At 40.7% G+C, this 27,332-nt stretch overlaps 1 protein-coding gene and 1 long non-coding RNA gene across 6 annotated transcripts in view; both read left to right on the top strand.

Annotated features, from left to right (window-relative positions):
* Positions 1 to 4,051: 4,051 nt before the first annotated feature.
* Positions 4,052 to 27,332, top strand: part of USP32 (ubiquitin specific peptidase 32) — a 220,997-nt gene continuing 197,716 nt past the window's right edge. For 4 of the 5 annotated variants that reach the window (XM_077970812.1, XM_015120007.3, XM_077970811.1 and 1 more), the window contains exon 1: positions 4,052 to 4,315. In XM_077970812.1, the coding sequence (XP_077826938.1) occupies positions 4,258 to 4,315 (58 nt within the window). In that variant the 5' untranslated portion in view covers positions 4,052 to 4,257. Of the gene's footprint in view, positions 4,316 to 4,919; positions 4,939 to 27,332 lie in introns of those variants that run through there. The other variant, XM_028836231.2, reaches the window with a different exon arrangement.
* LOC144335480 (uncharacterized) lies at positions 12,820 to 21,540 on the top strand. The gene is made up of 2 exons (XR_013406362.1): positions 12,820 to 15,075; positions 21,413 to 21,540. It is a non-coding gene; the product is annotated as an uncharacterized LOC144335480 (long non-coding RNA).

Raw genomic sequence — 27,332 nt, 5'->3', positions numbered from 1 at the left:
CCCGGCAGGTCAAGACTGCAGTGAGCTCTGATTGTGCCATTGCACTCTAGCTTGGGTGACAAAGCAAGACCCTGTCCCCCCCCCCAAAAAAGCTTCAAGTGCTTTAGTGTAAATAAAAATACAATACACGTAACCACATCCTCATATTGTTTTACTGTAAGGTAACAAGTCCATAATACTGAAAAATCAATTCTCTTAATGTATAGTCACACTTCGTAGAGTGTTGGTCTCACGTTGTGGCAATGAAGTTATACATAAATCAGGTGCTTTTCCACCTCTGTTGTATTGACCTCCCTCTCTCTAGCTTACCCAAGATTCTTTGGCAAGTACTAAAATGACTGTCCTATTCTTATGTCATTTCTCTGGGAGTACAAACTGAGGAACACTGTCATTTATGTTGCCCAGTTGGAAGTAGAAATTACATGCCAATCTCCTATGCATTAAATCTTTATATGGATAACCCTTTTGCAGGCATGTAATTATAGTTAAAGCAATGGTTTCCTAAGTACACCTGAGTACTTAAAAGTGAGGTGGCTGGCCAACTCTTCAATGGATTAAGTTAAATATAATAAACTTGAACAAACGAAATGATTAATAGAATTCCTTTCAGCATGACAAGTAGACTTCAGACTTTCTACATTATTAGACTTAAGTACTATATCAATTTTAAGTTTTAGAGAGATGTTTAACATTTCGCTGCCTGCTACTGTGTAATACAAACCAAAATGCAGGTTTTAATCTGGGTTTAACATTTAAAATTCCCATCAGACATAACTATCTGCTTCACTGGCTTCAATAATATGCGTAATTTAACTCAAACAAAGGAGAAATAGTATTTCCTAGTCTGCTATCTCAACTCACAATTTTTAGAAGTGCTTAATCCACGGAGTGGAAATTTTTATGGCCTTAGGGGATGCCAGGCCTGAAACTTAAGGAGGAAATCTTAAAAGTTCATGTTAGTACTGCTGTAAATCTTACTTTATAATAACTTCATACAGTCATGCGCTGCAGTCATGTGTTTCAGTCAGAGGACCGCATATATGATGGTTGTCACGTAAGATTACACTGTTTTTTAAACTGTACCTTTTCTATGTTTAGATACACAAATACCATTGTTAAAATTACCTATAGTAGGCCAGGCGTGGTGGCTCATGCCTCTAATCCCAGCACTTTGGGAGGCCAAGGTGGGTGGCTCACCTGAGGTCAGGAGTTCGAGACCCCTGGCCACCATGGTGAAGCCCCATCTCTATTAAAAATACAAAAATTAGCCGGGCGGGGTGTGTGCCTATAATCCCAGCTACCCAGGAGGCTGAGGCAGGAGAATCGCTGGAACCTGGAAGGCAGAGGTTGCAGTGAGCTGAGATGGCGCCACTGCACTCCAGCTTGGGTGACAAAGCAAGACTCCATCTCAAAAAAAAAATATATATATATATATATTACCTACAGTATTCAGTACAGCAACATGCTGTACAGGTTTGTAGCCTGGGAGCAATAGGCCTAGGTGTGCTGCAGGATATACCATTTAGGTTTGTGTAAAGTAGTCTATGATATCTGCACTGTAACAAAATAGCCCAATGTATCTCTTAGAATGCACGGAAAAGGACACATGAGGTCATATTCTATTCTTTCCTGAGTATTTTGTAAATCATTTACTATCTCATGAAAGCAGCTAAGCTGCAACTCTAGTCCTATCTTTCAAGTGGGGCAAGTGCCACAAAGAGATACATTAATTTGCTCCCAACTCCACTGCAAATCAAGTGGGTAGATCAACACCCAAGCCTATTCCTTGTATAGCAAAGCCATCTGTAGGTACTGACTGTTTAGGACAGTAATAATGCGTAGTATATGTTGCAATTGAACTCTTGAGGGTTTTCTTCCCTTACAGCTGGGCCCTTTCGTAAGATTCACTTCCCATTAATTACGATAATCTAACTCGGAACTCACACTCTGCAGGCTGAAGATGACTGAGGTGTTTTGCCTGATGTCTGTCTATACCGAACTAATGACCTGGAAACTAAAGGCTTTGAAATGTATTCCCAACCCCCTGACTCATGGCCTTTCAGTAATGCAGCTAATCTGAGGTCTTAAAATTAACCGCCTCACAGTGAACTGGAAAGGGCAGCACTGTGATTAATGCCATGTTGCTGATCTGGTTTGCCAGGAAAGGTGAGTAGAAAAACACGGAATATTGGTGGGGCGCGGTGGCTCGTGCCTGCAATCCCAGCACTTTGGGAGGCCGAGGCGGGTGGATCACCTGAGGTCGGACGTTCGAGAACAGGCTGACCAATACGGAGAAACCCTGTCTCTACTGAAAATACAAAATTAGCCGGGCGTGGTGGCGCATGCCTGTAATCCCAACTACTCGGGAGGCTGAGGCAGCAGAGTCGCTTGAACCACAGAGACAGAGGTCGTGGTGAGCCGAGATCCACCATTGCACTCCAGCCCGGGCAACAAGGGTGAAACTCCGCCTCAAAAGGAAAAAAAAAAAAAAAAAAAGAAAAGAAAAAGAAAAAAAGAAAAACAGAATATTACCTTCTTTATCTAGCAGGGTATATTAGAATCTGTTGGTTTTAGGAACTAATAACCTTTCCCTGGCCCTAAATTACCTAACCGGCACCTTGGGTCTAATCTAATCCAAATGGTTACTTTTTCAATATTGCTTCCTTTTCCAGAAGCTTTATTCAGTGACTTTTAGGTTGAAGACTAACTGAAGCAAACTAAATAGAGTTGAAAATCAAGGAACTAAATAATAATTCCACTGTACATATAGACCCTATTTGGTTTCTCCGTTTATGGCTCCCTATAGGTTGTGTTCACCTTTTTTGGCTCTATAATAATGAGTGAATAATGCTGCTATAAACACGCGCGCACGAATAGCTGTTCACATCCCTGCTTTTCATTCTTTGGGAAGTGGAGAGGCGGACTGGGAGAGTCAGACACATGCTGCCACACCATGAACCTGGAAGGCACGATGCCAAGTGAAATAAGCCAGTCACATAAGAGAAAGGTTGCAGAGTTCCACTCAGAGAAAATACTTAAGAGCAGTGAAATTGATAAGAGTAGGACAGGGGTTGCCACGGGCCCCAGTGAGAGGGGGATTGGGGAGTTACCGTTTAATAGGCAGAGTTTCACTTTTGCAAGATGAAAAACGGTGGGAAATGGGACGTGGCAATGGACGCAAAACAATGTCAATGTTCTTAATGCCACTGAACTCACTTACAAATGGTGAAAATGGTACATTTTGTTACGTATGTTTTACCACAGATTAAAACGACCCCAACGCTAAGCCTTGTAGCCCTCCAGAAACTCTGGGAGAGAGGATAAGCCTTTTGCACAGCGCTTTCCAGAGAATGTGTACAAGAGGCAGGCTCAGGCGGAGAAGGTGGGCCAGGCGGGCGAGATGTCCCGAAAAGGCAGAGCCACTTCGTTACAAGGTCCACTTTCCTCAGGGATTTCCCGCTAGGAGTGAGCATTCTTTTGTCACAGGAAAGGCTTGAGATTCTCCTTTCCTTTCACAAAGCCCTCCCAGTCAAAGACGTCCCTAACGTTGGGAGTTCCCTGCCTGCCCACTCCTTTCTCTCCTGAGCCATATGCCGCATCCCTCAGAACCCCGTTCCTTAAGACTCCACGGTCTTCCATGTTGGGTCCCGGCCACCGCCACACTAACCGTCAGCTGCTCGGACCCCACCGGCCGAACGCCAGAACGTGTGGGCGGGTTAGGGGGGCGTCCTCAAGCGCCCCGGAAGTCACCACCCCCCGTCGCCGGCGGAGGCGCCCGGGCGGGGCGCGCGGTTTTGATTGGCGGCAAGGTGGGACGATGCGTTACGTGCGACGATGCGTCCCCCTCCCCGCCGCTCCCGCGCGCGGTTAGCTTGGGGAGGGGCGGAGCATGCGGCCCTGGGCGGCCATTACCCGGAACAGTCTCCGGGCTCGGGTCCCGTGACCCTCGGCGGAGCTGGCGGGAGGGGGCGGGGGTGGGAAGAGGGCGTGAGGAGGGAAGGGGAGGGAGGAGAGAGAAGGGCGGAGTAGGAGGGAGGGAAGGGGGCGGGGTGGAAGCGCGTCACGTGATCCGGCATGGAGGCGGTGGCGGCGACCGGGAGGAGCCGCCGGGGCAGAAGCCGCACTTGTTAGTGTGGGGGGAGGTGGGGGCGGGGGACGCCGACACCGTCACCGTCACCCAGGGACGCCGAGGAGAAGGCGGGAGGGGGGTGGGGGCGAGATCAGGCTCCGACCCCCTGCCGAGGGGATGAGGGGAGCATGGGTGCCAAGGAGTCACGGATCGGATTCCTCAGCTACGAGGAGGCGCTGAGGAGAGGTGAGGGGGGAGGGGTCTGGGCGAGCTGCCTGGGAGGCCCGCGACGGGCAGCCCAGAGGGTGGGTGACTGGGAAGGAGAAGGGAGGTTGAGGGCGTGGGGCGCCTGAGGCGGAAGGGAAAGGCGGCCGGCCTTGGGGAGTATGGTGGGGGAGAGAGGTCTGGTGGGAAGCAGCGTTTGGGAATTAGGGCCGTTTGGAAAGGGGCGAAGCTTGCCCTGAGAGAGGGGGATCGGGATCGGCGTTGGCAGGGCAGTGCTCGTGCTCCCTGGTGGCGTTGTGATCCTGGATGTGTCCAGGGAAGTCCTCCTCTCCCCGTTTTCTTGGGCGGCTCCAGCCCTTCCAGCCCCCCTCATCCTTCACTGCCATTTTCTCCTATCATTCCTTCATAAAAACCTCCAATAACATCCTAACCTCGTTCCTAACAGGCTTAGCTGGAAGGGGGCGAGGAGGCGGCTGAAAAGCGCTCCTCCCTGCTACTGGAAGCCCCTTCGTATCTGGGGAGTCCCTGCCTTTTCCGAGGGCCTATGCCTGCCTCTTGGGGGCTGTGGCCATCCACTTTTGCCCCGTTCACCGTTTGAGCGGCTGACTTTGATAAGAACGATCTGAAATGAAGTTGTGTTTGAGGTGAGACTGGACAGCTGGCGTTGCCACCAGACCTTGTCTTAGGTTTCATCTCCTCCGACGTTGACCAGCGCCTTTGACTGCACTTGATTCCCAGTTCTCGCTCCATCCCTCTCCGTGAAATGGCATTGGGAAGTCCAGCATTCGGATATTGTGTTAAAGCTCCCTTTAGAGACTGGCCTGGCTGCCAGTCCCGGCCTGCTGCTTATTGGCTCTGAGGCACAGTATATTGTTGGCAGCCCCAACCCCCTACCACTCACTCTGATACCGCTGTCCGTGTTCACTAAAGCACACACTAACTGAAGTGTCTGTTGCACAGTTTATGGCTGGAATGTCTTAATTTTTCATGACTGGGATTTCAGTGTGTGTAGATCTGTGCATGCTTGTATTTCTTTTAGACATTTAATGGATATTCTTGGTAAGAAGTGAAAAAACATTAAGGAGATTAGGCATTATTGTTAACAGGTTTCCAAGTCAAGAAATCAGCCATGCTCCAGGTGGTTTTAGTAGCTAAGGATATAAAATGGAAATTAGATTAAAAGACATGTATTCAAAATGAGGCTTGAGAAGGGAACTCTTGTTCGTATATAGGAAGAAGAGGGATAAGTTCAGTTGACCATCACCTGACCGCAAGATACAGAATTGAGATGTATTGGTGGTGGTGGATTTACCAGAATAACACAAATATGCCTTTTATGTCTTTCTTTTTTTTTTTTCCCCCTGTGGAACAGTATAATGATTGTTTTTATGGAGAATCTCACTTGAACTTTTTTCTCTGCCCCAATATGAGAAATAGTCCAAATTCTTGATGTGTTTCCAGCTCTAGTAGGCTAGTCATTTCCGGGATGCTGTTGAGCCTGACAGGTCTGGCGTCAATTAGGCAATGGCTTACATGGTATGAAAGAGGACATTAGTCAAACTGATTTACAGCTTCAAGGTTCAGAAGTGTTTCTTAAGTTTGAGGGTGTGAATACTAGTGATGTACCTGGCATTGAGAAATTCTAAAATTAAACTTGTATTCAGCTCTAGCCTGCTTAATCTCCTTTCAAACTAGGATTGTACGTTTGTAAATACAAATGAAGTTAATTGCGTTTTAAACTGATCTGACTGGAAGGTTTTTGTTCAATTTCTTATACAGTGTCTGTCTGTTGAATTTTAAAACACATGTATTTGAAGAGATAGCAAAATATTTGTTAAGAGCTTATTTGTAACTATTGGAATGAATTTATGTTTTACCAGTTTGCTTTAGAGGAAAATTAAAGCAAAAGAGAGCAGCAAGTTGATAAAATTGTATTTCTAAATGTAAAACAGAAGCCCCCTTCTTTAAGCATGGTACTGTTTAGTAAATGTCAGACTTTAATATAGAATTTAAGATTACAGAAAGAGTTTATGAAGCTTTTTTTTTTTTTTTTTTTTTTTTTTGAGACGGAGTCTCAGTCTGTCTCCTGAGCTGGAGTGCAGTGGTGTGATCTCAGCTCACTGCAGCCTCCGCCTCCGGGTTCAAGCCATTCTCCTGCCTCAGCCTCCCCAGTAGCTGGGACTACAGGCACATGCCACCACGCCTGGCTGATTTTTTGTATTTTTAATGGAGACGGGGTTTCATCATGTTAGCCAGGATGGTCTTGAACTCTCAACCACAGGTGATCCACCAGCCTCGGCCTCCCAAAGTGCTGGGATTATAGGCGTGGCTGGTCCCAGAAGCTTTTGATAGAGCTAAAAATGGCTTGGAACCTCTTTTGGGCACTTGAATAATATAAATAGTTGCTAAAACCTGCATTCATTGGTTTCATCTACTTGTTTATATTTTGTAAAATGAATGGGGGTACGGGTAGATAGGATTTGACAAACACACATTAGTCCAGTGTGTGCAAAACAAGCTTGACAAAACTACTGAAATACTTGTCTCCTTGGCTTTACTTAAAATTATTGAACGCTAAATAATGCCTAGATGCGATTAGGTAGTATTTAAAAAATAGGCATATATTACCACATACAAACATGGAATTGCAGGCAGTTTATCTTGCAAAGTGGGGCCTTGGAAACAAAGTGTTATGTTAATGACAGATAACACTGGGCCTGAGTGGAAGGGCAGTCTAGTGACTTCAGTTACATTTTAGAAGCACCTAGAAATTAGGAAGATTGGTTTTTGCACGCTATTTTAGCTAGACTGTTTGTCAGTTATCTAAACCTTAACATTTTCTGAAAGTGTACATTTAAACACTGGTAGGGAGATGTATTAGTGGTAACTTTTATCTTTTGGCTTGAATATATCTTTCTTCAATATCTTGAGTAAAACACCAGGAAAGCCTTGACTGTTGTTTGTATTACGTGTGTTTTCTAAGGAATCATACTTGTACTTCGCGGATACTGGAAATTTGAGCAGCATGTTCTTCATCTCTTTATTTCACCTCCTTGTTGCATCTAAGTTTGTGTCTTGTGTATTCTTAAAAGTGTATTTTAAATGTGTGGAACACAGCATTCAAAAAACACTCAGTGAAAGATGAGTTGCATTTTAGATCCTTTTAGAACTCTAAGACATCTTAAAAATCTTTACCAGTTTTTTAATTCTTCTGTCTTATCTGCTCCTCTGTCCTTACTTTCGTCTTTCTGGAAACAGGATTATAAGGTGATGTGTGTGTGTGTGTGTGTGTGTGTGTGTGTGTATAAGAATCAGCTGAATTAAAATGATTCTTAACTTTTAAATTGTAGTAATAAAATACAGTGGGTGAATTTCTTCTAATTCCTTTCTTTAAAATCTGGCATTTATATTGCGCTTAGTAGCTGAGTGAACTATAGTGTGTCAAAAAGTTATGTTATGGATTCATATTTTAAAATGTCCTTTTGCTCATTAATTCAGCAGATTTTTTTTTTTTATACTTTAAATTCTAGGGTACTAATTCAGCAGATTTTTACTAAAGGCTGGGTGTGAATTAGGCACTAAGGAAATGGATAACCAAGACCCCTCTCTCTAGGATCATATAGCTTGGTTCAGTGATCTCCACTAAGTGTATATAGACAATCCCTGACTTACAATTTAACTTTACAATGGTGCAAAAGCTATATGTGTTCAGTAGAAATCATATTTCAGTACAGTATTAATATTTAGTATTAATAACCGTAATAGTATTAATAACCATATTTCAGTACGCTAATAAATTACATGAGATTTTTCAACACATTACTGTGTTATTTTGTCCAACACTATACTAATATAAGTATTCTAAGCATGTTTAAGGTAGGCTAAGTTATGATGTTCAGTAGATTTGGTGTATTAAATACATTTTTGACTTAATGGTATTTTCAACTTATGATGGGTTTATTGGGAGGTAATCTCACTGTAAGCTGTTGTATCAAAGAATGTAAGCCTATTCATAGAGGATGGGAATAAAATACTAGAAATTCTGTTTATAGTTCTAACTTATATATGTTTAATAATGCACATAATATGTTCAAAAGTAGTATATATGCATATCATTTATAAATGATCAGCTTATGGTATAATAAGTGCTGCAGTGCTATAGGAGAAAGTGCTATGGAAATATAGAGTGTGTATGGTTTCTCTGATGGCCTGGAAGGGCCACTAGCACTATGCTCATAGTGTATGCTCAATATAGTCACTTACAGGTAGTTGTGTTTACTAGTGGAATAATTAAGCATGTAACAGTTGACAATTTAGTACTTTACATTTTGCTTATCCACCAAATCTAAGAGGCTTTAAAACAATGACTCCCAACTAAGATTTTGTTTTCCAATTTCTCAGTATTAATCTTAAAATTTCATTACATTTATGCTACCTATGATGTGATGTTAGCTGGTTTAGCATAATGTATCATTCTATACATGGAAATTGAATTTCACAGTCAGTACCTTCTGGGATGCAGTATTTATCTCCCTTATTAAAGCACTTATTTTACCTTCCTATGAATTTTTAAAATTCACCAGTGAACTTTCTAGCATTAGTTTGGAATTGTTGGTTTCATTTAAGCCTTTTAAAAGTATACCTAGCCAGATCTGACTATTTGTAAAGGAGAAAATGGGGCAGTTTTTAATTAGTCTGCTTATATAGTCACCTGAGTGGTTACAAAGGTGCTGTTTTCACAGATCTCATGGTTTCACTAATTTCACTGTTTTCACCTCACTAATCTTCAGTTCATAAGTTTGGTGTGTCACTGACAAAGAGGAGATAAATATATTGATGAACTCTGGATTTGGGGGGATGAGCAAAATGAGGTGACATCACTTGCTGGTTAGTGAGCTCCGCATTTACCAAACTGGACAGCTCTTGTTTGTTTTTTCTTGTTCATTGTCTCTCTTTGTGCTTAGTGAGACTTTACAGTGACAGCACTCAGAGTTGCCTTCCAGAAAGATGTGTAAGGAAGTTAGAGTTGGGATTGTGATGCCCAACCAATAGCCAGATATTTTCTCAGGATGAGAAAGGGAAGATTTTTGACACTTGATTATATACTTGGATCACTGGAAAAGTTAGAGAAGTTATTATTTTTGTTGTCACTATAGAAAAATCTGTTTTTGCAGCACTGGAGTAATACTGAGAGTTTGAATTAGAAGCTTTAATGTTAAACAGCTGCAGTGGTGGAGGGATTTTTTTAAATTTATGGACTAAAAATTAGTAGTTGGATAGTGTACTGAGAAGATTAAGGTGGGACTGACAGTTCTTTTCATACTGTATCCAGGAAGCATGGCTTCTCTTTTGAGAGCTTGTTTATGCCTCTGCTTTTGCTTTCTGGGCCTCATGACATATTTGTGTTTAAGTTGAGCAATTTCATGTCTTTTCTGCATTCCAATAAGTCGTCTCATTTAATAATAATGAACTCTTGGAAGTTAGAGGTATGTAGTTAATTATTGATACAAAAGCCTGATAAAAACTAGCTTTTCAAGTGTTTATTGTTCTTTCTGTTTGTTTCTTTTGTGTTGTGTGTGCGTGAGATATGCAGCAATAGAAGAGAATTTTCCTTTATAGTCAGCAATCTATCCTAAGACATATCTATTCAAAGATGACCAGTATTCAAGGCCTTCCATTAACACCCCTCTTTATTAGGGATTTAGTATTCATTAACATAAGGCTCTTTTTAATTTGTTTTTATTTATTTCTTTTTCTTTTTTTTTTTTTTTTTTTTTGAGACTGAGTCTCTGTCGCCCAGGCTAGAGTGCAAGTGGCACTATCTTGGCTCACTGCAGCCTCCGCCTCCCGGGTTCAAGCTATTCTCATGCGTCAGCCTCCCGAGTAGCTAGGATTACAGGCACCTACCACCATGCCCGGCTCATTTTTGTATTTTTAGTAGAGACAGGGTTTTACTATGTTGGCCAGGCTGGTCTCGAACTCCTGACCTCAATCCACCTATGTTGGCCTCCCAAAGTGCTGAGATTACAGGCATGAGCCACTGTGCCCGGCCTATGTATTTATTTTTGAGACAGAGTCTTGCTCTGTCACCCAGGTTAGAGTGCAGTGGCGTAATCTTGGCTCACTGCAACCTCCACCTCCCCGATTCAAGCAATTCTCCTGCCTCAGTCCCCCAAGTAGCTGGGATTACAAGCACGGTGCTACCATGCCCGACTAATTTTGTATTTTTACTAGAGATGGGGTTTCTCCGTGTTGGTCAGGCTGTTCTCCAACTCCCGACCTCAGGTGATCCGCCTGCCTCGGCCTCCCAAAGTGCTGGCATTACAAGCGTGAGCCACCGCGCCTGGCCTAGGGAATTCTTAAGCTCTTCGCCATCTCGTGTATAAGATTAAGGAGAACTGATGTTTTGAAACCTTGCCTATAACATGTTTCTTGGGATACTAGACACTGGACTGCATTAAAAGCAAAACTATGCTAAAATGAGATTTTATAGAGGAAGTTCTCCAGTGTCTTTCATTTCTATAAAGAAGCTTGGTTGTCCCAGCATCTTATCCTGTGGCAAAAGCCTTTTAACATTTGCTGTGGTTGCCTTTTGGTAATGACTTGTGAAAGGGTCTGGAGAGATTCCATTATGGAAAGGATCCTTCTATCAAGATAGGCCTCCACTAGTCTTTCCCATGACAGCAAATGGCATCACTATTGCAACCCAAGTACTATACTGAAAAATCTAGAGATATCCTCAGTTTCTCCCTTTCTCTCATTTCTGACCATATCCCCTTATCTCCAGTTAGAATCTGTCACCAAGTTTTATTAGTTTGGTATTCAGTTTAGTCTGTTAGCTTCTGCTTAATTGCCTGCACTTTAGTCCCCACTGCCATCTTTTGCTCCAAGACACTGCAGTAGTTTCCCACAGTCAGTGTATTCTTAAAATCCAAATCAGATCTTGTTATTCCTTTCTTTAAAGTCTATAATTAATTTTTAAAAATGTAGTCTTTATAATGGTCTACAAGGCTGTAAATAATTTGGTTCCTACTTAAAACTCCAACCTCAGTTGTAGTAATTTACCCCTTGCCTCCTATACACTAGCTACACTAGCCATCTTCTTGTTCTTGGAACCTGTTCTGGCTTGCAGCCTTTGCATTTGCCACTTTCTGTCATCCTGGAAAGACTACGAATTTTTACATGTCTGGCTCATTCTCGTATCTGATGCCCACAGCTCAGATGGCCTCAAGGATGCCTTCTTTTATCACCTCATATGAAGTGGTATTTGTCTATCACTATTGTGCAATATTCTGAACAGTTTGTGTACAGCCTTTGTCATAATATGTAATTATCATGTTTATTGTCAGGTCTGTTGCTGAGTCCCCAGTGTCAGGATAGGTGCAGTGTCTAATGTATTTTAAGTGCTCAGTAAATATTGGATGTCTAGATGAATGTATAAATGTATAAATGATGGAGAGAAGATGTGGAGAGCTTTCATGTTTGTAAGGTTGGGGGGTAAAAAATAAAGACAGGGATCAAGTTATACTAAATGTATCCACCTCAAAATTTCTTTTCCTTTCAGCAGCTTTTAAAAAGTTTGTGCTTAAAGTTTTTTTTTTTTTTTTTTTTTTTTTTTGAGACGATGTCTGTCTCTCTTCCCAGACTGCAGTGCAGGTGGTGCGACCTCGGCTCACTGCAACCTCTGCCTCCTGGGTTCAAGCAATTCTCCTGCTTCAGCCTCCTGAGTAGCTGGGACTACAGGCACAAGCCACCACGCCCAGCTAATTTTTGTATTTTTAATAGAGGTGGGATTTCACCATGTTGGCCAGGATGGTCTTGATTTCTTGACCTTGTGATCCACCTGCCTTGGCCTCCCAAAGTGCTGAGATTACAGGCATGAGCCACCACACCCAGCCTGTGCTTAAAGTTTTAAATGATAGTTAAAAATAAAGTCTTAATTATATTACGTAGTTTTGTCTGTTTAGTTCAAATACTTGAAGCTGGTAAATAAATTCCTGAGAGATTAGTATGGGGTAAGTATTGTATTTATGAACACTTGAGAATTTCCTTTGGGTATATATAAAATTTAATAATTTTATATTAATTTTTATATGAAATAATCATTTTTATATGATGACCTTCATGTACTTTTCATTTATGATGACAGGTATTATCCTACTGCTGTATGTGAAGTTAGAGTTGGAAAGTTATTTGCTTAAAGTGTTTTACAGAGTTATATAAAATTCAACACACAGAGCTCTATCTTGGTTCTAAATAATCCAGGTGCTTTTAAATTAAATTTTATGATTAACTTTTTTTTTCTTGGTCTAAGACTCTTTTTCTCCTATGTTCCATGGCTGATGCTTCCCTCCCTCTTTTCTTAGTCTTTTGGTTTTTGTTTTTATTACAATGGTATATACACATAGTTTAGAATCAGGTGGGAATACAGGGCTTGTTATGAAAATGGTACTGTTAGCTGGGCATGGTGGTTCGGGCCTCCCAAATAGTGGGGACTACAGGTGTGCACCACTACACCTGGCTAATTTTTTTTTTTTTTTTTTTTGAGACGGAGTCTTGCTCTGTCACCCAGGCTGGAGTGCAGTGGCCGGATCTCAGCTCACTGCAAGCTCCGCCTCCCGGGTTTACGCCGTTCTCCTGCCTCAGCCTCCCGAGTAGCTGGGACTACAGGCGCCCACCACCTCGCCCGGCTAGTTTTTTTGTATTTTTTAGTAGAGACGGGGTTTCACCGTGTTAGCCGGGATCGTCTCTCGATCTCCTGACCTCGTGATCCGCCCGTCTCGGCCTCCCAAAGTGCTGGGATTACAGGCTTGAGCCACCGCACCCGGCCCACCTGGCTAATTTTTTAAAAATTTTGCAGAGACGAAGCCACACTATGTTGCCCAGGCTGGTCTCAAAATCCTGTCCTCAAGCCTCAGCCTCCTAAAGCATTGGGATTATAGGCATGAGCCACTGTGCTGACTGGCTGAGGCCTCTGAGAGAACTTGACATCTGGGCTTAGTTTTGACAGATAAGGATCTAGCAAGGCAGGTAGTTCAAGGAGAAAGATATGTGCCAGTTTGTTGGTGAGGTTATTCAGTATGCCAGCCTCTGGAAATAAAAATCATATACTGGCCCTAATTTCAAGACACTAATAATCTTGTCAGGATTTTCTACACAGAGAAGATGCATAAAATTTGGTCTTAAAAATGAGTTCACCATGCACACATACACACAAAAAAAGTAAAGACTGCATTACTCTGTATATATGAGGTTCAAAAATAGGCAAAACTAATTTGTGTTGAAAGAATAGTGGTGACCTCTGAGGGTTGGTATTGACACTGGGAGAGAACAGGAGAGAGCCTACTGGGGTGCTGGAAATGTTCTGTATTTTAATTTTGCATGATAATTTCTTGGATGCATCCCTAAAAATTCAGTCAAGCTATATAGTAAGATTTGTGCAGTTTATGTAAGAGGAGAGATACTAAGGGGAACCTGTGGAGAAGCAGAGCATTTCAAGATCTAGAAAGCAACATTTGCAAGGGTACACAGTGTTCAGACAGGGTCCAAATCATAGAAACTACTAGGGCTTGCCATGCTGAAACAACTGACTTCAAACCATAGGGCATAGGTACCTTCCACTGAAGAAGAACATCTGAGTAAAATGACTAGAGGTGCATTTCAAAGATTATTTTATTGGACATATAAAGAATGAATTGGAGGAGTAGGAGGCAAATAGTCCAAGGAACAGATAAAGACCTTTTTTTTTTTTTGGAGACAGGGTCTCCTTCTGTCACCCTAGCTGGAGTGCAGTTGTGCAATCATGGCTCACTGCAGCCTCTACTTCTTGCGCTCATTCAGTCCTTCCATCTCAGCCTCCCAAGTATCTGGGACTCCAGATGTGCGTCATCACACCTGGCTAATTTTTTTATTTTGTTGTAGTGACGGGAATCTCACTGTTTTTTCCCATACTGGTCTTGAACTTCTGAACTCAGGCAATCTTCTGGCCTTGACCTCTCAAAGTGCTGGGATTACATGTGTGGGCTACAGTACCTGGCCTTATTAAAATGACATAATAAATGGGACTACCTAGTGCTGTGCGTTCTCCTTAAAGGAGAAAGCTGACAGAATACAACTACCAGTAATAGTCTGGTAAACTGTTTTCTACAGAGTAGATTTTGTTTGTCTCATGACATTTGTGCAAATACTCAAATGTTTCAGGAATGTAAACATGTAAAATTTGGGTTATAAATAATGCCTCCTGGCCCTAAAATTATCTGAATCCATGAAGCAATCAGTAGTAAATATGAAGGAAAAATGAAACAGCCTTATATGCAAGGACAAGCACAAATTTCTAATTTGTGTTATAATTTGGGTGCCCACCTGGTTTTGAAGGTGAGCCTTGGTTTAACTGGTTCTGAGACATTTCTCTCAAATAGCAAATGAGTAGTGGGTATGAATAGAGTACATTGTAAAGTCATGTCAAAATTCCATGCAATTTTTGGAGCCTTTTTTCTCCCATGTAATTTATATAATTTGACATGTATTCCTGTGTAAAATATTTAACCTCTTTACAATAAGCACTAAGTGGGCTAATTAGTATGCTCTTCTTATTTCATATTTCTGTGGTTTCTCTTATCTGGAATGACTTTTTTATGCCACCCAGGCTGGAGTGCAGTGGCACATTCACTGCTTACTGCAGCCTCAACCTCCCAGGGTCAAGCAGTTCTCCTATTTCAGCTTCCCTAGTAGCTGGGACTACAGGTGTGCACCACTATGCCCCATTAATTTTTGTGTTTTTTGTAGAGACTGGGTTTTGCTGTGTTGCCCAGGCTGGTCTTGAACTCTTGAGTTCAAGAGATCCACCCACCTCGACCTCCCAAAGTGCTGGGATTACAGGCATGAGCCACCGCACTCAGCCTTTTTTCTAATTTATTTATTATTCCGAGATCAGATGAGATTGGGCATGTTCAGGTTGGTATGGTCATAGACTGCTTTTATCCTAATAATTTTGTATTGTACAATGTGTTGGAAAGGCAAGATGAAGTTAGATTATGAAGGTTTCATTCCCTTTCAATTCTGTCTATCCTTCTGGTCTTTGCCTAAATCTTACCTTCTTTGGAGCTTTCCTGAATTTATTTATCTCCCTTGAATTCTTACATTTGCATCCTTTGTATTTGAGTATTTTTACATACATATGTACGTAAATAAAACATGTTTTATGTGTATTAATTTACTCTCCCAACTAGATTGAAAGCTGCTTGAAGAGTAACCTTTTTTAAAAACCACATTGGACTGTTTTAAGCACAAATAGGTGTTTAGCATATGCTTGATGATTGAGAGAACCATATGGTTACAGTTATTGGTGTGTCTATGATTGTGATATATTGCTATTTAAAAATCAATAGTTATTTCTTATTTAGTTTTCTTTTAAGCCATAACCTTTTGCTTTCATTTATATGTCTTCTGAATGTTAAGTAACATGTGGCTCATATTTCAAACTCCTAATTTGGAAGTTTAGAGAACTGCACTACACAGCAGTTCTCTATATGTTAGAAGAATTTATTAGAAGATAGACAATTGTAGGTTACAGTGTAATTTAGAAGACTTTTGCTCATCTCATGTATTTGTGTCGGTTTGAGAATTTGAAAATGCCCCCAAAATGTCTGTTCTTAACTAGTGCCTCTTGTGATCCTGGCAGGGATAAGCTAAACTGAAACGGTAGACTTTTTCTGTTTATCTTAGTATCCTGAGTCCCTATATCTGGAATGTAGTAGATGTTTGTGCATTTCCCTATGTGAGTGAAGTCAAAATACTACAGATGGATTTTTCAGCTTTTCAAAGTTTTCACATTTACCAAGTCCTTCACAGTTATCTCCTAATAGTTAAAAAACTATTTGCCTTAATTTGTGCTAGTGCTACTTTGACATTTGCATTGCTGTGAAACCCTTACTAAAAGGTATATTTTTCTAATACACAAATACATGTATGCAGCTTTTTCTCGTATCTTTGAGAAAGCAAAAAATTGTACTAAATTATGATTTCTGACTGTAATAGGAGTATGGCTTAGTCATGATCAGTATTATATTTTCAGCTATGTCTTATTAGGATTATTGTAAAACACTTTCAAAATAGTTCATGTGAATTTTTGTCTGATCTTCACAAACTCAGGTATATACATAGCTCTCCCCTACCTTCCCCTGGCTTTGCCAATTTATTTTATTTTTATTGTGGTAATATATATATAACATACCATTTACCATTTGAACTATTAAGTGTACAATTAGTGGCATGAAGTACATTCACAATATTGTATAACCATCACCACTATCCATTTCCAGAAGTTGTTCATCATCCCAAACAGAAATTCTGTATCCCTTTTTTTCCCCAGTCCCTGCCAACCTCTACTCTACTTTCTGTTTTTATGAATTCGCCTACTTCATGTAAGTAGAATCATAAAATATTTGACCTTTCCTATCTTATTTCACTTAGGATAATGTTTTCAAGGTTTATCCATGTTGTAGTACATAGCAGAATTTAATTTCTTTTTTTGGCTGAATAATTTGTATATACTACATCTTGTTTGTACATCCATCTGTTGATGGGACATGTTTGGGTTGTTGTCACCTTTTGGCTATTTTGAATAATGTTGCTGTGAACGTTGGTGTACAAATATCTGTTTGAGTCCTGCTTTCACTTCTTTTGGGTATAAACCTAGGAATGGAATTGCTGGGTCATATGGTAATTCTATATTTAACCTTTTGAGGAACAGCTAAACTGGTTTCCACAGCTTCTGTACCATTTTATATTTCCACCAGCAATGCACAAGTACTCCTTCCATTTTCTCCATATTCTCTATCCAATACTTGTTATTTTCTGTTTTCTTTCAATTAATAAGCATCCATTCTAATGGGTGTGACATGGTATTACTGTGATTTTGATTTTTAGTTCCCTAATGGCTAATGCTAATGAGCATCTTTTTATGTGCTATTGGTCATTTGTATGTCTTTTTTTGAGAAATGTCTATTCAATCCTTTGCCCATTTTTGAATTGAGATGTGTGCTTTTTTGTTGTTGAGTTGTAGTTCTTTATACATTCTGGATGTTATTCTCACATCAGATATGTGATTTACAAATAGTTTCTCCCAAATATTTCTGTGGGTTGCAGATATATTAATATCTGTGCGTTGTCTTTCATGGTCTTGATAGGATCTTTTAATACCTAAAAGTTTTTAATTTTGATGAAATAATGTATGTAGTTTTGAACTTAAACAATGTTACAGATTGTGCAAAGGATACAACCACGAAATTCTGATAGATTGACCCCACAGCTGTGGAAAACCAGAGTAGAAAGAAGCCTACTCTAAAACCCAAAAGACCTCCCCAGATAGAGTCCTTTGAAAATAATTTTCCAAATGATTTAAACAGCCTGTGGGTAAAATTAAGAGGAAATGATATCTGTAACAGTGCTGCTTGTGATGAAAACACAGAAGAGTCAACCATATTATCAAATCTTAGCTGGAATGGAAAGTCAGAAGGATATTTATTAGCAAACATTAATAAAAGGTTGGCCTTTATTATTGTAAGCATGTACACAGACAGCAGGTAGTCTCTACTGTAAGAATGAGAAATGCCTCCGATCTTTATGAATTCTGAAATTTAACCTTTCTTAACCCAATTGCTATAAGGGCCTAGGCTTTATTTGTTATGCGTGTTATTGGAGTAGAGACTGTTTGAAGGTTAGGGGGGTATTTAGTGATGCAAGTAACATTTATTTGTTTTAAAATCTGCTTTTCTAGGCAGTTTTTAAAATGAAATGCTGTATTTTTAAACTTTAAAAACTTATTTTTATTATTTTTTGTAGAGATGGGGTCTTGCTCTGTTGCCCACACTGGTCTCAAACTCTTGGCCTCAAGAGATCCTCCTGCCTTTGCCTCCCAAAGTGCTGTGATTACAGGCGTGAACCACCGTGCCTGGTCTAAACTTTTTGAAGACTTTATTTCTGGAGGCAGGTTCTCAAAAGATACCCTATCATAATGGGCATACATAGAGAGAGTAGTAGGTGATTTTAAGAGGGATGTAAATATTGGCTAAAAGAGGTTTCTTTTGGGTACCCCTCAAATGTAGCCCTTTGAATATCAAAAGTTTGTTATGGCAATGTTCTTTGTGCATTTTTATTCGATGTCAGCCATTCATCTAATAACTCTTCAGAAGATTTTATCTCGGGGCAGTGGCATTTTATAACTTCATATGTGGAAGAAAACTTTTATCCGACTAATAACTGATATGCCAATGTGTTAGTATGAAAAATTTTTCCCAAAATTCGTACCAGCTGTGGTGGCTCAACCTTCTAATCCCAACACTTTGGGAGGCGGAGTCAGGCAGATCACCTGAAGTCAGGAGTTCGAGACCAGCCTGGCCAACGTGGTGAAACCCTGTCTCTGCCAAAATACAAAAATTAGCTGGGCGTGGTAGCAGGCACCTGTTATCCAAGCTACTTGGGAGGCTAAGGCAGGAGAATTGCTTGCATCCGGGAGGTGGAGGTTGCAATGAGCCAAGATTGCCTCACTGCACTCCAGCCTGAGTGACAGAGTGAGACTCTGTCTCACAAAAAGAAAAAAAAAAATGGAAAAAAAAAAAAGAAAAAACTTTGCCAAAATTCAAACGTTGTTTCATTGAGTGTCCTTGTTTGATTATCAATACTTTAATAGTGTGTTTAAAATTAATGTTTATTATTTTTAAAAATCAGCTTCCTTAGGTTGAAGAAACAATGTTTAGTATTAAGCTATTATTGTAGCTTAGTGTAGTTACAATAAGATACTGGAACTCATGGAAGGGGTTAGATTTTCTTCATCTTAGAAACTTACTTTTCATAAAATATAGTGTAATTATATATGAAATTACATAATAATTAGATATAAAAATAAAAAGTCGGATTATAGTTGGGCTCAGTGGCTTGCATTTGTAATCCCAGCTCCTTGGGAAGCTTAGACTGGAGGATATCTTGAGTTCAGAAATTTGAGGCTGCAGTGAGCTATGATTGTGCCACTGCATTCCAGCCTGGGCGACAGGAGTGAGACCCCATCTCTAAAAATAAAAACTAAAAAAAATTAGATTATAATTGGCAAAAGACTGAGTGACAGTAAAAATGCAATGAATATTTTTACTACTGTGTTTTGATTACATACATAGGAAGATAGGAATTTTTCTGTCTTTCCAAATTAGTTTAGAAATTAAAGATTTGGCCGGGCATAGTGGCTCACGCCTGTAATCCCAGCTCTTTGGGAGGCTGAGACGGGCAGATCACCTGAGGTCAAGAGTTCGAGACCACCCTGGCCAACATGGTGAATCCTCGTCTCTACTAAAAATACAAGAAAAATTAGCTGGGCATGGTGGCGTGCGCCTGTAGTCCTAGCTACTTGGGAAGACTAAGGCAGGAGAATCACTTGAACCCAGGAGGTGGAAGTTGCAGTGAGCCAAGATCGCGCACTGCACTCCAGCCTGGGCAACAGTGCAAGACTCCAAAAACAAACAACAACAAAACACCAGAAAAAGGAAAAATAGTGTTAACTAAAGAGATAATCTAGTATGTATTGGTTGTACACTTAATGGGTGTGTATATATGATGTGTTTGGTTTTATAGTGAAAATCCTAACAGTCTGCTATATGGTTTATGGTGCATTGTAGATGTTCCTTTAAGCACTCAATGATAAAGATTAAAATTACTAAGATAGAGAGTAAATCTATATTATATGTAGTCATTTCTCAATTTGCATAGTAGTATGGGACTGTAAAAATGACATGCTAGCTGAGACTATTCAAAGGGATCATAATAATCAGTGGAAAAAATTACAATTGTTCTGTGTGACCTTTAAAAATTTTTGTCAAAATATTAAATACGCTCTCACAGTTGATTATAGATATATAGGGTAAGAAGCAGCGTGGTATCCACAGAGGAGGGAGCTTCGTAAACAAAGACAAACAGGAATATCAACCACCAGCCACCAACAGCACTTTTGTAAAACTTATTTAAATATTACACAAAACAATATAACAAGATTACTAAGATATTGGAAAATAAAGGGAGAACATTTCACTTATGATCCTATCACCAAACACATCTAATTATTTGCTCTTACTCTTTTTTCAAATTAATGTTTAGTATTGTTTTAATCATAATACACATAACATTTGGCATCTTGTTTTTTCTGAGGTGTCTGTTTCTATCAATGTTATACATACCTATACAGTCATGTGCTGCATAATGATGTTTTGGTTAACAAGGGACTGCATACACAACTGCGATCCCATAAGATTATAGTAGAGCTGAAAAATTCCTGTTGCTTAGTGACATTGTAGCCATTTACTTTTTTTTGCTTTTTGCTTTTTTTATATAGTCATTTACTATATTATACCTTTAATCATTATTTTAGAGTATACTCCTTCTATTTATTTAAATAAAAATTGGCTGAATGTGGTGGCTCACACCTGTAATCCCAGCATTTTGGGAGGCCAAGGTGGGTGAGTTGCTTGAGCCCGGGAGTTTGAGACCAGTCTGGGCAACATGGTGAAAACCTGTCTCTACAAAAAATACAAAAATTAGGCACGCACCTGTGGTCCTAGCTACTCAGGAGGCTGAAGTGGTAGGATCACTTGAGCTTAGGAGGTTCAGGCTGGGGTGAGCCTTGATCACTCTGCTGCACTCTTCCAGCCTGGGAGACAGAGTAAGACTCTGTCTCAAAAAAAAAAAACAAAACAAAACTTAACTGTAATAGCCTTAGGCAAGTCCTTTAGGAGGTATTTCAGAAGAAGGCATTACTGTCATAGAAGATGACAGCTCCATGTGTATTACTGCCCTGAAGACTTTCCAGTAGGACAATATGTGAAGGTGGAAGACAGTGATATTGATGATCTTGATGCTGTGTAGGCCTAGGCTAAGGTATGTGTTTATGTCTGTCTGTTTTTTTTTTCTTTTGGAGACAGAGTCTTGCTCTGTCCCCGAGGCTAGAGTGAAGTTGCGTGATCTCTGCTCCCTGCAACCTCCGCCTCCCCGGTTCAAGCGATTCTCCTGCTTCAGCCTCCCAAATAGCTGGGATTACAGGTGCATGCCACCACGTCCAGCTAATTTTTGTATTTTTAGTAGAGACGGGGTTTTGCCATGTTGGCCAGGTTGGACTCGAACTCCTGACCTCAGATGATACGCCCACCTCGGCCTCCCAAAATGTGTGTCTTCATTTTTAACAAGAAAGCTTAAAAAGGAAAATAAAACATGAATAGTAAAAACTTGTAGAATAAAGATATAAAGAAAAAATATTTTTGGACACTGCACAATGTGTTTTAAGGTAAGTTATTATAAGAGTCAACAAATTACATTTAAAAGTTTATGAATTAAAAAAGTTACAGTAAGCTGGCTTGGCCTGGTGGCTCACGCTTGTAACCCAGCACTCTGGGAGGACAAGGCAGGTGGATCATTTGAGGCCAGGAGTTTGACACCAGCCTGGCTAACATGGCGAAACCCTGTCTCTCCTAAAATATGCAAAAATTAGCCAGTTGTGGTGGTGCACGCCTGTAATCCTAGCTACTCAGGAGGCTAACTCTGAGGCATGAGAATTGCTTGAACCCCGGAGGTACAGGTGGCAGTGAGCCAAGATCGTGCCACTGCACTCCAGCCTGGGTGACAAAGCAAGATTCGGTCTCAAAAAAAAAAACAAAAAACAAAAAACAAAAACCCAGTAAGCTACAATTAATTTGTTATTGAAGAAAAAATTAGTAAATTTGGTGTAGCCGAATTGCACAGTGTTTATAAAATCTACTGCAGTGCTCCATGGTAATGTCCTAGGGCTAGGCCTTTGACATTCACTCACCCCATGTCTCTCACTGACTCACCCAGAACAACTTCTCATCCTGCAAGCTCTATTCATGGTAAGTGCCCTATATAGGTGTACCTTTTTTTTTTTTTTAATTATTTTTTGTCTTGAGACAGGGTCTTATTCAGTCACACAGTAGATTGAAGTGGCGTGATCATGGCTTACTGTAGCCTCAAGCTCCTGGGCTCAAGAGATTCTCTCCCACTTTAGCCTCTAGCTATCCTCCCACCTGAGCCTGTAGAGTAGCTGGGACTACAGGTGCATGCCACCACACCTGGGTGATTTTTTGTTTTTTATGTTTTGTAGAGACCTTGCTATGTTAGCCAGGCTATTCTTGAACTCCGGGGCTCAAGTCCTCCTGCCTTGGCCTCCCAAAGCTCTGAGATTGTAGGTGTGAGTCACCAAGCCCAGCCTAGGTGAACCATTTTTTAAATCTCTTTCTCTTTTTTTTTTTTAAAGACAGGATCTCACTCTGAGCCTGGAGTCGTATAATCATAGCTCACTGCAGCCTGGACCTCTTGGACTCAAGGGCTCAAGTTATCCTCCTGCCTCGATGTCCTTAGTAGCTTGGAGGCACATGCCACCAAGCCTGGCAAATTTTTTTTTTTTTTTAAATGTAGAGAGCGGAGTCTTACTGTGTTGTCCAGACTAGCCTCAAGTGATTCTCCCACCTTGGTCTTCCAAAGTTCTGGGATTACAGGCGTGAGCCACCATACCTGGACATTTTTTATCTTTTAGACTACATTTTTACTGTACCTTTTCTATGTTTAGATATATTTAGGTACACAAATACTATGTTACAGTTGCCTCCAATATTCAGTACAGTGATGTGCTGTATAGGTTTGTAGCCTAGGAGTGCTAGGCCATCCCATATAGCCTAGGTGTGTAGTAGGCTGTACCGTCTAAGTTTGTGTAAGCACGCTGATGTCTGCACAGTGACGAAATCACCTAACGATGCATTCCCGTCATTTGTGATACATGACTATAGTTTAAAGTGTTAAATAGCTTGAACAGGATTTGTTAAATGATAACCAGCTCCCTAATCTTCCTTGGCATTTTCTTTCTCTTAGAGGAGACCACTTTATATTCTTTTAGTTGATCTTTGGTATTTGGTCTTGATTTTTCAGTTTTAGCATTATCTGTTGACTTCCCTCTTCTGAGCATGAGAATTTAGTTGTCTCTCCCTTCCTTCCATCTTAGCCACTTCCCCTTCCCCTCTCCCTGTTACTTCATCCTACTGCAATAGTTATATGGTAATTTTAGTTAGATAACTGTTAAATGTTTACCTTCTTATAAGCATATGCATAGGATTCACAGCTGAAATTAGGTAGTAAGTTTTGATTACTTTTCTAGCACAATGTTTGTTTTCCTTGGAGCTAATGACTGTGATTTTATTTGTGTTTGCTTAGTATTCTAAGTGTTTATCACTAATTCAACCCTAAACACTGTCACTTGCCTACATCTCCTTTCAAGACTATAAGTTATTAGTGGTTTCTTCTTCTAATGTCTCATGTGTCCTTTTTACTGGCTTCAAACTGGACTGTTTGGACTCTGAATCTGTCCCATAGTTAGACTCCTATGAATTTCCTTAACTTTATCTTGGGGATTCTCCTGTACTACGTTGTTTGTTGTCTGTATTCCCTACCTTCTGCTTTCTACATTGTATCTCATTTTGGTAGATGATTTCCTCCAAGAACTTTTTGAGAAAGCGTTTTTGTGAGGTAATTCATTTTGAGATTCATAAGTCTGGAAATACCATTTTTCTGAGTTAATTTTAAGTTAGAAATCATTTTTCTTCAGAGTTTTAAAAAGGTATTGCTTCATTTTTAACCTAGCTTCTCATGTTGCTGTTGAGGTATCCAGTACCATTCTGATTTTTGCACTGTTATTTGTTTTTGTTTCTAGAAGTTTGTAGATATTCTGGAATTTCACAATGATGCCCTTGATTAAATTAATTAATTTATTTAGAGACAGGGTCTTGCTCTGTTGTCTAGGTTGGAGTGCGGTGGTGCAGTCATGGCTTACTGCAGCTTCTACCTCCTGGGCCCCAGCAATCCTGTCACCTCAGCCTCCTAAGTAGCTGGGACTACAGGTGTGTGCCACTATACCTAGCTAATTTTTTGTTTTGTTTTGTTTTGTAGAGATGGGAGTCTCACTGTGTTGCCCAGACTGGTGTTGAACTCCTGGGTTCAAGCGATTCTCCCACCTCAGCTCTCAAAGTGCTTGGATTATAGGTGTAAGGCACTGTACCTGGCTTATGATACCCTTTGGTATGGCTCTGTTTTCATCTTTTTGCATGTATAAATGGGTTCCTGTAATGTAAGGCCAATGTCCTTCAGTTCTGGGAAATTTTCTTTAGTTATTTAATAATTTTCCTTTTACATTTTCTTTTTTCTGAAACTTCTTTGTTTGGATGTTAGACTTCCTGGATGGATCTTCAAATTTTTCTTTTTTCTTTTTGTTTTTTTGAGATGGAGTCTCACTCTTTGCTCAGGTTAGAGTGCAGTGATACGATCTTGGCTCACTGCAAGCTCCACCTCCCGGGATCACACCATTCTCCTGCCTCAGCCTCCAAAGTAGCTGGGACTACAGGCGCCTGCCACCACACCTGGCTAATTTTTTTTTTTATATTTTTGGTAGAGACGGGGTTTCACCGTGTTAGCCAGGATGATCTCAATCTCTTGATCTCGTGATCCGCCCACCTCAGCCTCCCAAAGTGCTGAGATTACAGGTGTGAGCCACCACGCCTGGCTAATTTTTTCTTACTTTTTTCTTCTTTTTTTAATAGGCTTTTTAGTTTTAAAATTACATATAATAGAGACAGGTTCTTGCTATGTTGCCCAGGCTGATCTTGAACTCCTGGTCTCAAGTGATCCTCCCACCTTAGCCACATTTTTTCATCTTTGTTATTTTACTACTTTTTGGGAGATTGCTTCAACATGATCTTCCAATTTTTCTATTGATCTTTGGTTTTCTGCTCTTTTTAATTTTTAAGAGCTCTTAGCTTTTATACTTTTTTCTTTCTTTCTCTCTCTCTCTCTCTCTCCCTCCCTCCCCTCCCCTCCTCTCCCCTCCCTCCTCTTCCAAGATGGTCTTGCTCTGTCACATAGGCTGGAGTGCACTGGTGCAATCTCGGCTCACTGCGACTTCCGCTTCCCAGCTCAAGTGAGATTCTCCTGCCTCAGCCTTCTGAGTAGCTGGGACTACCGGTGCATGTCACCATGCTTGGCTAATTTTGTTTTTAAGGTTTTTGTAGAGACAAGGTCTCGCCATATTGCCCAAGCTGATCTTGAACTCCTGGTCTCAAGCAGTCTTCCCACCTCAACTTCCCATAGTGCTGGGATTACAGGAGTGAGCCACTGTGCCTGGCCACATTTTTAATTTTTATTGTAGAGATGGGGGTCTCACTGTGTTGTCCAGGATAGTCTCAAACTCCTGGTCTCAAGTGATCTTCCAGCCTTGGCCTCTCAAAGTGCTGGGATTATAGGCATGAGCCACCATGCCTAGCTGCTTTTAATTTTTTTAGATATGGAATCTTGCTATGTTGCTCAGGCTGATCCCAAACTCCTGGCCTCAAGGGACACTCTTGCCTCAGCCTCCCAGTTGCTGGGATTACAGGCATTGAGCCACCACACCTTGCTGCTCAAAATGTATTTTTTTCTCTTTTCTTTTTTTTTTTTTTTGAGACAGGAGCATTTCACTCTGTCACTCAGGCTGGAGTATAGTGATGTGATCACAACTCACTGCAGCCTCGACCTCTCGGGCTTAAGGGATCCTTCTACCTCAGCCTCCTGAGTGACTGGGATTACAGGTGGGCACCACCATACCCAGCTAACTTTTTTTGTATTTTTTTGTAGAGACAGGGTTTTGCCATATTGCCCATGCTGGTCTTGAACTTCTGACTTCAAGTGATCCACCCGCCTCGGCCTCCCAAACTGTTGGGATTACAGGCGTGAGCCACTGTATCTGGCCTCAAATAATTTTTTGAAAGTGGAATCTGAGTGTTAATTTACTAAAACCCTTTCACCATTTGGTATTATCATTTGCAAAAAATTCTTTGCTAATTGGATAATCTAAAATGATAGCTTGTTTTAATTGGTATTTTTTTGGATTGGTATCAAAGTAGAACCTTTCCCATTTTTGGTAGTTGTATTTCCTCATTATTTCATTGTCTTTTGTCCTTTGTTGTTGTCATCATTTTAGTTCTTAAAGATGTGTTTGTTTAAACATTTAAAATTTTTTTTTTTTTTTTTTTTTTTGAGACGGAGTCTCGCTCTGTCGCCCAGGCTGGAGTGCAGTGGCCGGATCTCAGCTCACTGCAAGCTCCGCCTCCCAGGTTTACGCCATTCTCCTGCCTCAGCCTTCCCGAGTAGCGGGGACTACAGGCGCCCGCCACCGCGCCCGGCTAGTTTTTTGTATTTTTTAGTAGAGACGGGGTTTCACCATATTCGCCAGGATGGTCTCGATCTCCTGACCTCGTGATCCGCCTGTCTCGGCCTCCCAAAGTGCTGGGATTACAGGCTTGAGCCACCGCGCCCAGCCTAAACATTTAAATTAAAAAAAAAAAATTTTATAATTTTTTTCTTTAAGTTTCTGGCTAGAGGCTGAGACAGGAGAATTGCTTGAACCCAGGAGGTGGAGGTTGCAGTGAGCTGAGACCGGGCCATTGCAATCCAGCCTGAGCAACAAGAGTGAAACTGTCTCAAAAAAAAAAAAATTATTTTGTAGGCTGTGCACGCTGGCTCACACCTGTGATCCCAGGAGTTTGGGAGGCCAAGGTGGGAGGATTGCTTGAGGCAAGAGTTCGAGAGTAGCCTAGGCAACGTAGTGAGACGCTGTCTTTACAAAATATTTTTTGAAATTAGCTGAGCATGGTGGCAAGTGCATGTAGTCCTAGCTGCTTGAGAGGCTGAGGCAGGAGAATCACTTGAGCCAGGGAGTTCAAGGCTGCAGGGAGTTATGATTACTGCACTCCAGCCTGGGTGACAGAGCAAGAATCTGTCTCTTAAAAAGAAAAAATTATTGTGTAGAATTTAATAAGTACCTTGAATTTAATCAGCTATTTCACTAATTTGCTGCAAGTATTTTCTCCAGTTAGTTTAACATTGCTATTTGTTTTGTATTGCTGCTTTTAACGTGTATGAGTTAAAAATTTGTATATAAGTCAGATCTTCCAATTGTGTTTCTGTTTCA

This window comes from Macaca mulatta, chromosome 16, assembly GCF_049350105.2.
Source record: "Macaca mulatta isolate MMU2019108-1 chromosome 16, T2T-MMU8v2.0, whole genome shotgun sequence".
Taxonomy (NCBI): Eukaryota; Metazoa; Chordata; class Mammalia; order Primates; family Cercopithecidae; genus Macaca; species Macaca mulatta.
Note: the sequence above shows the minus strand (reverse complement) of the source record. Positions and strands in the feature narration are given on the sequence as shown.